Genomic DNA, 13,570 nt, shown 5'->3' with positions numbered 1-13,570 from the left:
TGGTGTCCTCAGTACACGGGAAGACGCTGGGTACCTGACAGGTGGAGGATCCCCCCCAAAGGGGTGTATGGTGACCCCCTACACTATCCTCCTTTTTCTTTTCTCTTTTCTTCTCTCATAACCCTCTTCCTTCTCATTTCCCGCTCCGTTTCCCCTCAATCGCTCTTTGTCCCCTGAATCCCCAGGCAATCCCTTCTCCTCTCCGTCCCCAGCGGGACAAGGCCCCTCGCGCCTTTCTCCTTCTCTCACGGTTTTTCTAGTGACCCTCTCTCGGTTCTCCTCGGCGCTCTCCCAGTGGCCCTCTCTTCCGTTCTCTCTCGTCCTTACTCTTCCCTTCCTTCTGGGAGCTTCTCCCTGACTTTCAGCTTCTAGCCTCCTTCCCAATTTTGTTTCAGTCTCTAGCAGCTCGCTCAGGCTAGTTCTTCCTTTTGGGGCTCCGACCTTAGCCTCCGAATCCCCGCCTCCTCCCTGCCCTACCCGCGAGATGGGCGGGGTCTTTCGCCCGCTGCCCAATTAGGCTTTAGATCCGCCCTCCACCCCACCCCTCGAGCGCGCAAAGCCTCGCGAAGGAGCGGGGCGGGGCCGGGCCGGCCGAGGGGGCGGTGGCTCTGGTACTAGGAGGCGGGAGGAGCTAGGCGGGAGGCGGTGGCCGCAGCTCTGATCGGCCGCGCAGCAGGAGGGAGGCGCGAGGCTGGAGTCGGCGGCTGGGCTCCGCAGCGCAGCAAACACCGCGCGGCACCACCAGCCCGGCCCCATGCCCGCAACCCCGCCAGACCGCCCCTGAGCGCGGGCGCCCCGCCGCGCCCCCTCCCGCCGGCATCATTGCCCCGACGGCGCGGCCGGGTGGCCCGGCGCTCCCCAGGCTCCGCGCCGGCCGGAAGACACTGCTGGTGGCCGCCGCGGGCGTGGTGATGCTGCTGGTGCTGGTGGTGCTCATCCCCGTGCTGGTGAGCTCGGGCGGCCCAGACGGCCACTATGAGATGCTGGGCACCTGCCGCATGGTGTGCGACCCCTACCCCGCGCGGGGCCCCGGCGCCGGCGCACGGCCCGACGGTGGCGACGCCCTGAGTGAGCAGAGCGGCGCGCCCCCGCCATCCACGCTGGTGCAGGGCCCCCAAGGGAAGCCGGGCCGCACAGGCAAGCCGGGTCCCCCTGGGCCTCCCGGGGATCCGGGTCCTCCGGGCCCCGTGGGGCCGCCTGGGGAGAAGGGTGAACCAGGCAAGCCAGGGCTCCCCGGGCTGCCAGGCGCGGGGGGCAGTGGCGCCATCAGCACTGCCACCTACACCACAGTGCCGCGCGTGGCCTTCTACGCTGGCCTCAAGAACCCCCATGAGGGTTACGAGGTGCTCAAGTTCGACGACGTGGTCACCAACCTAGGCAACAATTACGACGCGGCTAGCGGCAAGTTTACGTGCAACATTCCAGGCACCTACTTTTTCACCTACCATGTCCTCATGCGCGGCGGCGACGGCACCAGTATGTGGGCGGACCTCTGCAAGAACGGTCAGGTGGGCCCGGTGGGGGTATGGGGCTGGCCTAGGGCCTGGGAGCTCAAGGCAGAGAGGCACTGGGTCAGAGTCGGCGGGCAAGTCAGGAGGGCGCAGGCTGAGACCCCACAGCGGCCGCAGGGATGGTCAGAGCCTGCCGGCACTCCGAAGTCCTCGGTTGCAGGGGTGCGGCTCCAAAGCAGAAGCTACTGGATGCGGGGCGGCACGGAAATGCTGTTATTTAGCCCAACTAGTTAGAGCGCAGGGCTCCTGGGTACGCTGACTAGTCCTTGGAGGCTGACCCTGAGGAGGCAGCATCTGAGAACTGGTATTCAGACTGATAATAACCGGCGGCTATAGAGAGGGCAAAGATGGGCTCTGGGGCGGTGGATAGGGAGAGCAACCTTCGCGCCCGCGGGCGCTGAAGCGCGCGGCTGTGCGCGCAAGGGAAGGCAAGGTGAGCCATAGGAGAGGTTTGGGGCACAGAGGCAAAAAGAGCCCGACGGGCTATACATCCCAGTCATCGGAACGAACCACTACGCTGATCTGACACTCTGGTCAAAAACCGGGACTGACCAGACTCTCCCTTCCGTGCCTGAGCTACAGGGTTCAAGAGGGCTGCCCCGGGGGGAAAAGTTTGTCCTTTAGAGGCGAGGTGTAGAGGAGGAAACTCTCCCTCCTCTAGGTCTCCCAGATCCTCTGGCTCCTGACGCTTGGAGTTTTGAGCGATCTTCTCGGTTTCCCACCCCCATTGGAGGATAGGAGCTGGCACGCACTTAACGCGGTGACTCGGTTCGAGAAACAGAGAGTGCACTACGCTCTCCTTGGAGCAGCCAGCTGAGGAGCTAACCTCAGTCCGACCCTGCTTAAAACAGCTATGCCCGATTCCCCACTCCCTCAGTGTTCCCAGCCCGGGGTGACCAGGGTGCCGGGGATGTGAGCGGGACGAGCATTCCTGTGGAAAAAAGGGAGCCCTCATCATTCAGAACTCAAGTTAGGCTGATGGGATTGAGATCCCAAACCCTGTTGGAACCTTGCCCCACCGCAACACTGCCCTGAGGTTTCTGCTGGTCTGAGGGTCTTCAAGACTCTAAGGTGGGGAAGGAGGGGTGAGCAGGCATTGGAGAGTCAGCAAAAAACTTCCCAGGAGCTTGAGGTCTGCCCCCTCCTCTTTCTCTCCTGCCTGCTTCTTTCTGGTTTCTATCTCTTCCTTACCTCTCTCCCCTGTTTTTTGGTCTCTTTCTCCCGTGTCTGTCTCTCCCTGTGCTCTGGCCTCTCACTAGGGTCTAACCCCACCCTCTGCTCTAGTCTGTGTGTCTCTCAGGCTTTCCCATGTCTCTCCTCTTTGTCCTTGGTTCCTGACCAAATGGGAGGCCCCATTCTCCTGCAAGGACTCATTCTGCAGACAGTCCCACGGTTCTCTTTATTAATCACCAATAAGTGATGCAGCAATGTCACCTTCATCATTGGAATTCCTGCCTCTTCCAAAGAAAGTTTGGGTTCCTACCAAACTGTGGGTTCAGCAGGGTGGGGGCTCAGTTTACCTGGATGGTGAGACAGTCACCAGTTCATTGGTGGGCTGTAGATCCCGCACCACAGGGCGTTGTAGCAGGACCTGGGACAAAGCAAGAGGTCTCAAGGATGTGTGTGTGTGAGTGTGTGTGTGAGTGTGTGTGTGAGAGTGTGTGTGAGAGTGTGTGGGTGTGGGTGTGGGTGGGTGGCAAAGGGACACTTGTTTCAAGGTGAAACAGGCTCAAAGTCCCTTCTTTCACCTCCAGCAGGGCAGGGCAGGGCAGGTCAGGGCTTTGGCAGAGCCTAATGAGGGACTGTTCCTTGGAGTTGGGGCCACAGGCTAGTAGGGAAAAGAAGGTGGCTTTAACTGGGAGATTCAAAGCCCCCAGTGCTTCCATACAGTTACTTAGACCATTGATTCCCACCAACCCCCCAAAAAGTAAGACACACCCATCCTTTGTGATTTCTTCCATATTGCCCAAGAGACTCAGTCTCACAAGTCATTGCACACACTTGTTAAGATCCAGGTTTGGGGCTCAGTCTACTTACTGGTGCTCCTGGAATTCATACCTGTGTGGGGGAGACAGTGGCAATCAGACAGTAGCACACACCAATGAGTGCCACGGTAAAGGTGGGCTGGAAACCCAATGGGCAACTCCTATACTCAGATATGTTGGTTAAGGACAGGGATTAAGTGGGGCTAGCCCCCTGCCCCCCATGCAGACTATTCTGTACTTGAGAATAGGGGTGGTCAGACAATGGTGAGCCTGGCCCCCAAGTGAGCTGAGGAAATATGGGTACAGAGAAAAGTATAGGGAAAGGCTGGCTCAAAGATAGAAGAGGATGTTCTAATGAGCAAAGGAAAATAGAAGGAACTGAGCAATGGATAGGATTAGAGGAGAGGGGCTTGCCCCTCCCATGTGTTCAGGAACAAGGACAACCCCTGGGCTCTGTGTTTTTCCTCCCTGGCTTTCTGCCTGCAGAGAGGCTTCCAGGATTTCTGCAGGAAGGCACAGCCACATCTGGCTCTAGCTCTTCCCTGAGAAAGATTGCTGAAGGTCACTCCCTTCGTGCCAGATGCTGAGCCCCCATCTCCTTGTCTGAGGCCTATCCTCCTGCCCTCTCCCTAGGGGTAGCTTTGATCACCACACTGCAGTCTGTGGATATCAAGACCTTGCCATTAGAACTTGGGGAGTCTCAGGAAGGAGTGCTAGGTTGGGGGCAGTGCCCTGGGCACAGTGATCTGCCTGCAGTTGAGATGGGTCAGGGAGGGCATGGAATTGATAAACTGGGCTGGAGGGTGGATTGAAGATGGGCCAGGGCCTATAGCTAGGGCACCCCTTTTCCAAGGAAAGGGGCTGTGGGAAGATGGATATTAAAAATGGGCAAGGGTATGAACCCCCCTCATCAATCATTTTTCAGCCAAACAATGTTGTTGTTAATATTGTTAAATGCCGCTTCTGACTCATAGTGATTCTGTATAGGGTTTCCAAGGAGGAGTTTGTGGGTTTGAACCACAAACCTTGTGGTTCGCAGTCCAGTACTTATAAAGTGAACAGTAAAACCCATGAGGAATGGGCTCCTCAGAACAACCAACCAGACAAGACCAATAAGGCAGCATTTGTCCAAAAGTCTAAGTTCAGAAGGCAGGAAGGGGCAGGAAAGACCAGCAAATGGAAAAAGGGAGGAGTGGAAAGAACACTGTTATATTGAGGGGATTACAACTAATGTCATGACTCAAAATGTATAAAAATTGTTGAATGGGAAATAATTTGCTTTGTAAACTTTCACCCAGACCATAATAAAATGTTTTTTAAAAGTGGGCAAGGGTTTGGCCAGCAGAGGCTGCGTCAGGCAGAGGCAAGAAGTGGCATGGTGTCTAAATTGAAGGCCTAACTGGAGATCAGCCTCTCACTTGTGATGGGAGAAGGGTCCCAAATATCCTGAACCCTGAAGCCTTTCACAGCAGGGAGCGTAGTGCTTGTCACAGCAAGTCAAAACCAAAGCAACTGACCTCAAGTTGATTCCAACTCATAGGGAACTAAAGTGTGTTAGCATATGGTTAGCAGCTAAGCACCACTCAAGGACTCCCACCGCCTGGCACAGTAGGGGTCCAGCAAGTGTGTGAAAGTTCAAGCATCCCTGTGGATCAGGCTGGCTACCTATGGAGTCAAGCCTGCACATCCAAGTCCCAGCATTCATCTGCAGGTTCTGACACGTTCCTTGTGTTCTACCCTATTCTGGGCTCCCAGTCAGAGCATGGCCTCAGTTTCCCCTGTTGGCAACCCTTCAGAGATGATTCTAGGGTGCCCCCTTGTGACAAATATGAGACTTGCTTTCCTGCTTCCATGGCAACCTTAATTCCTCAAGCATCGTCTTGGCCCCTACCAAGAGCTGCATGCCACTGCTTCCGGTCTTGGGCAGAGAATCAGGACCCCTGGGTTCCATTCCTGGATTCCCTACCATCTAAGGATGGAACAGCATAAATTCTCCCTGCCTCCGTAGGTAATTAGGATAATTACAGCAACAATCATGGTGATGAATAAATAATAAACATGAACATAACAGTTCTGATGCCTGTCACATCACAGGGAAATTCTTGATGACAGATGACTGTATTCTAATGGATTAGGCTATTAAAGAGCACACTGTTTTAATGAGTTAAGGCTGAATTAATCTGGGCAATAAAAATAATTGTTATTAGTAGTAATTTATTACCAAAGATAATGAAATGCATGTGTAATAATAAATACTACAGTGATTAGGGCCCAGGGAACAATACTGAAGTTGGCTGCTTGCTTTCAACACTTTCCTAGTATCTCAAAACTCTATTAAGTTGTTTTATTATTATTTTTTTCTTCACATCAAAAGGCTTTGGCAAAGGTGGCAGTGGTGAGGCAGGGTCTTTCCCTCCATTTTCCAATAGAAAAACGGAACTCAATGATACAGAACGTTTTTCCCTCATTGTCCCTTGCCCCTTAGATGGACCAGAGTTTTCTCAGCTAAGTGCCCAGGCAAATCCTTTGGAGGCTGGGGAAGAAGAGGCTGAAGGCAGAGAAGGGACGGGAGCAATTTGGCCTTTAAATGGCAGGCTGCATGCAAATAGGTTGAGTCCTCTTTCTTGCAGCATTGGTGCTGACTCAGCAGCTTTGGCTTGGTCCAGCCCAGAATTTTAGCCATAGAAAACATAACTCAAAAAAACCAATTCAATGCATTCTTTCTCCACAAGGAATTCTGGAGATATTTCCTCCCATCCACTCTCCACCAGGATATCTCAAGGTTCAGGGCTTGTGTGAGACTTTCAGGAGGGAATTCACAGCCCCGACCACACACACACCTGCCCAATATCTTATAATAATAATTGTTGTTGTTGTTAAGTGTCATCGAGTCGGTTCTGACCCATAGCAACTCTGTATAGGGTTTCTGAGGCGCTACTGGTGAGCTTGAACTGCCAACCTTGCAGTTCAAACCGACTTTGCAGTCCAGCACATTAACCTACAGCACCACACTAGGAATCCTATCTTATCATTTGTTGTTGTTGTTAAGTGCCGTCGAGTCAATTCTGACCCATAGCGACCCGGTATAGGGTTTCTGAGGAGCAGCTGAGGAGCTTGACCAGCGGAGTTTGCAGTTCAAATGGCTTTGCAGTCTGGTGCATTAACCCACAGCGCCATGCCAGGACTCTATCTTATCATTGGAGCCCCCAAAAGCTCATACACAAATACTGGTGCTCCCTTGCCCCACCATCCTACCTGTCCCCTCTCCCCCTTTTCCTCCCTCCCCCAGGACCAGGACCAGCAAGGATATCAGATCAGATAAGGATCATATGGGGGTGGAGGGGGGTAAGGCTGGGATTTCCTTTTCACCTATTTCCTCTCTACCACCCTGGGGTGAGACAGGAGGAGCTAGAAGTTTACTTTAGATGAGGGAGGGGTAATAGTCAAGGATATAGCTAAAGTGGGAAGGAGTCTTAGTGGTGCAGTGGTTAAACACTCAGCAGTTAACTGAAAGACCCATGGTTCAAACCATTCCAAGGGAGAAAAATGTGGCATTCTGCTTAGGTAAAGATTTATAGTTCTACTTGACAGAAGTAAGGTTTGTGTGTGTGTGTTTGTTTTGTATAGTTACGGCTCCTTGGAAGCCCACACCCAGGCCTAATCTGAACCTTGGGAGAGGGAAGAATGATTACTGGGCTGGTAAGTGGTTGGATGACTAGAAAGAACTCCAGACAAGGAGCCCAAAGATCTGTTTTGATGATCCTGTGGGTTAATGAGCTAGATTGCAAGGTTGGTTTGAACTGCAAGGTTGGTGGTTCAAGCTCACCAGCCGTTCCTCGGAAAGCCTATACAGGTCGTTATGAGTTGGAATTGACTCAATGACACTTAACAACAACCAGCAGTGTGACATTGGTCTATCTACCTAAACTGTGGAACTGCCATTAGTCCTTGTGTCTAACGACTAAAGGTATCCACTGACACAGACAGGGTGGATATGGCTAAAATATTATTAATGAAAAGAAGGAGAAATGATTAGAAAAGGACTGGCTGTCTAACTCCCGGGAGTCCAGAATCCCTCTGCAGGGACATACTTGGTCCCCCAGAAGGCCAGATGGTAAGACTTGGATGAGTTAAGGAGGAAAATTCCATGCTAATTCCAAATTCAGGCCCCCATTACACTTGCCAGATAAATCCAGGCCTCTATGATCCTGCTCCAACACATGTTATGATTGGAAAGGGTTGGGGGGTTGTGATAAGGGGCTGTTGTTATTGTTGTTAGGTGCCGAGTCGGTTCTGATTCTTAGCACCCTATCTATGCACAACAGAACAAAATGTTGCCAGGTCCTACACCATCCTTTACACTTGATCCCATATGCTGCCACTGTGCCAATCCATCTAAATGGAGGTCTTCCTCTTTTTAGCTGACCCTCCACTTTACCAAGCATGATACTCTTCTCCAGAAACTGCTCCCTCATGATAATATGTCTGAAGTATGAGAGACAAAGTCTGGCCATCCTGGCTCCTAAGGAGCATTATGGTTGAACTTCTTCCAACACAGATTTGTTTGTTTTTCTGGCAATGCATGGTACTTCTAATATTCTTCTCCAACACCATAACTCACATGCATCAGTTGTGTGATCTTCCTTTTCATTGTCCAACTTTCACATGCATGTGAAGCTATTGAAAATACGGTCGCTCAGGTCAGGTGTCCTTTTGACTTATTTCCTCTTGAACACTTTTAAAGAGGTCTTGTGCAGCAGATTTACCTAATACAATACAATGTTTGATTTCTTGACTGCTGCTTGCATGAGTGTTGATAGCGGATCCAAGCAAAATGAAGTCTTTGACAACTTCAGTCTGTTCTCTGTGTATCATGATGTTACTTATTGGTGCAGTAGTGAAGATCTTTGTTTTCTGTACATCGAAGTGCAACCCATATTGAAGACTGATTTTTGATCTTCATTAGTAAGTATTTTAAGTCCTCTTCGCTTTCAGCAAGCAAGGTTGTATCATCTGCATATCTCAGGTTGTTAATGAGTCTTCCTCAAATGATTCAGCTTCTTGGACTATTTGCTCAGCATACAGATTGAAGAAGTATGGTGAAAAAATACAACCCTGGTGTACGCCTTTCCTGATTTTAAAACATTTCCGGTATCTCCTTGTTCTGTTCAAAAAACTGCCTCTTGGTCTATGTACAGGTTCCTCATGAGCACAGTTAAGTGTTCTGAAATACCCATCTTGGCAATGTTACCCATTTCTACTCAGTTGAAAGTCTTTGCGTAGTCAATAAAGTACAGGTAAACATCTTTCTGGTATTCTCTACTTTCAGCCAAGATCCATCTGATGTCAGCAATGATATCCCTTGTCCCATGTCCTGTTTGAATCCGACTTGAACCTTTGGCAGTTCCCTGTCAATGTACTGTTGCAGCCATTTTTGAATTATGTTTAGCAAAATTTTGCTTGCATGTATTTTATTAGTGATATTATCCAATGATTTCCACATCCATTGGGTCACCTCTCTTTGGAATGGGCACAAATATGGATCACTTAGAATCAGTTGGAGTCCTGGTGTGGCATTGTGGGTTAATGCGCTGGACTGCAAAATTGGTTTGAACTGCAAGGTCGGTGGTTCAAACTCACCAGTCACTCCTCGGAAACCCTATACAGGGTCACTATGGGTTGGAACCTACTTGCGAGCACTTAACATCAATAGTCAGTTGGCCAGGTAGCTGTCTTTCAAATTTTCTTGGTATTGATGAGTGAGTGCTTCCAGTACTGCATCAGTTTGTTGAAAGATTTTACTTTGTATTCCATAAGGAACTGGTGGCCAGGTTTTAGGGCCTCCAGATCCTCCCTGTGTAGCCTCCTGACCTCTGATGACCCCCCTCCTTACTGCTGTCTCCCTCTCCCTCCTTACCCTCTCTCCCATATCACTCCCTCCCTCACCCTGTGCCCACCCACCTTCACCCTGTAGGTCCGGGCCAGTGCTATTGCCCAGGATGCAGACCAGAACTATGACTATGCCAGCAACAGCGTGATACTGCATTTGGACGCAGGTGATGAGGTCTTCATCAAGCTCGATGGAGGCAAAGCGCATGGCGGCAACAGCAACAAATACAGCACATTCTCTGGCTTCATTATCTACTCCGACTGAGCTCCCTGAGATCCCTTCCATCCTCTGTGTACCCCCCAACACACACACACACTGCCCTCCAGTGAGGCAGAGGAGGATTTGCCCCCACCCACCTCTTTGCTGCCTGGCCCTGGCTGCGGGTCACCCCTGGCTGATGCTCTGGCTTATGTCTCTCCCACCTGGGCCACCGTTTGGCCCTCTTGCCCGCTCACTTTTGCCAGAGCCGGGACTGGTGGTTCCTGCTGTGTCCCTGGGGCACAGCCTTGACCTCTCCCACCCAGCCCCTGATGTATATTTGTACAATAGTATTGTTTACTGACCATCTCCACTCGCCAGCCCCAGGGGGAGAGGTCACAGCTTGGTGGGTCCCTTCCTATGCTCAGGGGTGGTGCCACTTGGGGAGGAGTGATTTGGGGGCTGGAGAGCTTCCCAGCACTCCCTAAAGCCCCTGGCTGGCTCCGCTACACCCCTGTTTGACCAAAGCTATAATAAAAAACACTTCCACCCCCCTTGGAGTTTGGGTCTTTACCCTGGGGAGGGGTTTCAGGAAGGCACTGGGACTTGGGACAAGAACCATCTCAGATCCTGCTTGCCTTCACCTCTGCCTCAGCCTACTTATTGGGAAAGGGTGCCTCTGAAAGGAAGGGCAGAACTGAGAACAGAGAAGCAGTCTTGGATCAAACAAAATGAAAAGGACCAGGAATAGGACGGAGGCCTCATCCTGAGACCGTGGTTTGCTTTGCTCTCTGGCATTTGAGTGGGTTTTCTTGTCTTATTCTCCTGAGCGTCTTCATCCCCACTCAGCTCCAAATCCTTCCTCTCCACTACCTTTTTAACTGGCTCACTGACATTTTCACTTATAGTCCAAGTGACTGGAAGCTGCTATGAATGCCCAGGATACTAAAAACCCCTTCCAGGTGAGACCCCAAAAGAACATGAATATCTCTCCAACCATTGACCTCTCTCACCATCACCAGGGTTGGCTGACTCTAGGCCCACCTTCTCCATACATGTTACCAGGGGGGTTCTTATTCAAGGAAGGTGGTCTATTGGACATCTCAGTCCAATAGAGCATCACCCCCAACCGTTCATAACTGCTGGCACTGTCCCAGTTCAGGGATGGAGACTGGAATTTATCCAAGAGTACCCAAAGAAAAGGCCAACTTTGGGATGGAAAAAGGGACCAGTGGAGAGAAGTTGTGGAGGGGGCAGAATCCAAGAAGTGGGCGGCATCTACAGGAGTAGGGAATGAGGGCAGGGAGCTAGGCTGTCACGGAGTCTGGCTTAACTGAGCCCATTTCTCTCCAGGATGCAGGTTTGTCCCAGGAAGAGATGTCAGTTTCAGCTCAGAAGGCAGTGGGTGAGTGCAACACAGAAAAAGAAATAAAAGATGTAAATGATTTACCTGAGATGGGGCCCAGACTGGGGGCGGGAGACATCAGCTAAAATCCTAGCTCTTCTCCCCCATCCCCCGCAAAGATATCTGTTGCTGTTGAAAAAAGATCAATAATAGTTTGTTCGAAATTCCCCTTTCATATTCACTTTGTTCATACTAACATTAAAGTGCATTTGCAACCCCTGAATTCTCTCTGACAGCAAGAGGTTACACTTTCAGATTGATGAATTTGCAGGGGAATAATTCACTCGCTGGAGCTGAAATGACTAAGGAGGATGACGTATGGAGATCACACACTGGCCGAGACCCTCTCTTTGAAAACCAAACTGTTCCCTCATAACGGACCTCGATGTTCGTGTACTTTAACTGTTCCAATGTTCAGATCTAGAACTAAGGTCCAGAGAGGGGCTATGATTTATCCAAGGTCTCACAGCATCCCTCCACCCCACTGAGCTGAGGTCTGGTGGAAGCTTCCCATAGATTTGGGGGAGCCAGGTGCTACAGTCAGAGCTGGTCCTGGAGGACGTGGGCCAAGGGGCTTATCCTGGTGCCCTAGAGGTGCTGTAGAGCCCTGTGGGTTACACATAATGCTGTGGCATCATGGGTTACCCATTGGGCTGTTAACCAAATGGTCAGCAGATCGAATCTACTGGCTGCTCCACAGGAGAAAGATGAGGCTTTCTGCTCCAGTAGAGATTTACAGCCTCAGAAACCCTATACACGACCACAGGGTTGCTCTAACAGGGCTTAAAACAACAGGAATTTATTGTCTCAGAATTCTGGAGGCTGGAGATCTGAAATCAACGTGTCTGCCTCAAGGTCACAACAGGGCAGCTGCATCATGTCTAAAGGCTCCAGGGGAAGACCCTTTCACCCCGCTTGCCTTTTCCTAGCTTCTAGTGGTTCATGGTAATTCCTTGTAGATGTGTCCCTCCAATCTCTGCCTCTACCTTCACATGGCTGTCCTCCCTCTGTACCCCTTCTTTTTTGGTAAGGACACCAGTCATATTAATAATTAGGACCACTCTATCCCAGTATGATCTCATTCTAGTTTAACTTATAACATCATTAAAGCGTCTGTTTCCAAACAATATCAGATTCATAAGTCTCAGAGTTAAGACTTCAATATAACTTTGGGGGTGGGACACAATTCAACTCTTAGTAGGGCCCAATGTCCAACACAACCCAAGTGGTCGTAAGCAACTGGAATAGAAAGCAGCCTAGTTATATATCACCGTCTCCCACAGTAGAAAAATTCCATCTTTGCAGCCCTGAAAGTGGCTTAAGCATTCCAAAAGCATGGCAAGCTTTAAAGTAGGAGGCCTAGATTCTTTTCCCACTGCCAAGAAGTACGTGATCCTGGGCAAGTCATCCACCCAAATTCAGTGCTGCCTTAGTGCAGGCAATGAAAGGAACCGACTTTGTACTAAAGATTGGTTGACCTTAATCCAGGGCTTCACCTCTGGGCCTCAGTTTCTCATCCATAAAATGTAAATTTACAAGACCTATCTAACTTGACTGAAGATGAAAGAGTATATCTCATGAGTGTATCTCTCACGAGCCCTGATGGTGGGGCAATGGTTAAGTATTCAGTTGCTAACCCAAATGTTGGCAGTTTGAACTTACCCAGCAGCTCCGTGGGAGAAAGACCTGGTGACGTGTTTTCATAAATATTCCACCCTAGGGAAACCTACGAGGCAGATTGGATTTGTCACATACGGTCACTATGTATCAAAATCAATATATATGCTTAACAACCATTGTAGCTAAGTGCCATCAAGTCGGTTTTGACTCATAGCGACCCAGTGCAGGGGTTCCAAGGAGCAACTGGTGGGTTGAACCACAGACCTTGCTGTTAGCAGTCCAGTGCTTATCCTAGAGTGCCACACCAGGACTCCTTAATAACCATTGTTGTCGTTGTTAAGTGCTGTCAAATCGGTTCCAACTCAGTGACCCTGTATAGGGTTTGCGAGGAGTGACTAGTGGGTTTGAACCACTGACCTTGAGATTAGCAATCCATGCTTATCCTACAGCGCCACACACCAGGATCCTTAATAATCATGGCGGTGGTGGTTATGTGTTGTGGAGCTGGTTCTGACTCATAGCTGTAAATCTGTAAAAGTCTTATCTTTGTCCCATGGAGCAACTGGTAGATTCGAACTTGTAACCCACTATACTACCAGAGCTGCTTCTTAATAACCATAGCTTTTATTATTTATAAATCACTTTCAAGCTTGCAAAATGCCTTCAGGTATGTTATCACTCAAGTCTTCCAACAACCCTGGGTAAATTGGCAGGGTCAGGGGCAGATAGATTTTATTCTTCTAACCAACCATCTAGTTGTCTTTGAATCTGACACATGGCAACCCCATGTATGTCATAGTAGAACTGTATTCCATAGCGTTTTCAATGGCTGATTTTTTTGGAAGCAGATTACCAGGTCTTTCTTACTAGGTACCTCAAGGTGAACTAGAACCCCCAACCTTTCCAGTAACAACTGAGTACCTTAACTGCACCACCCAAAGACTCCCTTCTTCTCAAAACT

The 13,570-nt window shown here is 50.1% G+C and overlaps 1 protein-coding gene across 1 annotated transcript; it reads left to right on the top strand.

Annotated features, from left to right (window-relative positions):
• Nucleotides 1-691: 691 nt before the first annotated feature.
• On the top strand, nucleotides 692-9,650 carry C1QL1 (complement component 1, q subcomponent-like 1). Its single transcript, XM_006833518.1, has 2 exons — nucleotides 692-1,508; nucleotides 9,471-9,650. The coding sequence occupies exons 1-2, from the start codon at nucleotides 912-914 to the stop codon at nucleotides 9,648-9,650; spliced, it is 777 nt and encodes a 258-aa protein (XP_006833581.1). The 5' UTR covers nucleotides 692-911.
• Nucleotides 9,651-13,570: the final 3,920 nt, after the last annotated feature.

This window comes from Chrysochloris asiatica, unplaced genomic scaffold, assembly GCF_000296735.1.
Source record: "Chrysochloris asiatica unplaced genomic scaffold, ChrAsi1.0 scaffold00007, whole genome shotgun sequence".
Classification (NCBI taxonomy): domain Eukaryota; kingdom Metazoa; phylum Chordata; class Mammalia; order Afrosoricida; family Chrysochloridae; genus Chrysochloris; species Chrysochloris asiatica.
Note: the sequence above shows the minus strand (reverse complement) of the source record. Positions and strands in the feature narration are given on the sequence as shown.

Excerpts from the sequence above, each read along its gene's own strand:
- C1QL1 (XM_006833518.1), top strand. The coding sequence starts at position 912 with ATGCTGCTGGTGCTGGTGGTGCTCATCCCCGTGCTGGTGAGCTCGGGC. Across the intron at positions 1,509-9,470 it reads ACCTCTGCAAGAACGGTCAG|GTCCGGGCCAGTGCTATTGC; the intron begins GTGGGCCCGGTG and ends TTCACCCTGTAG.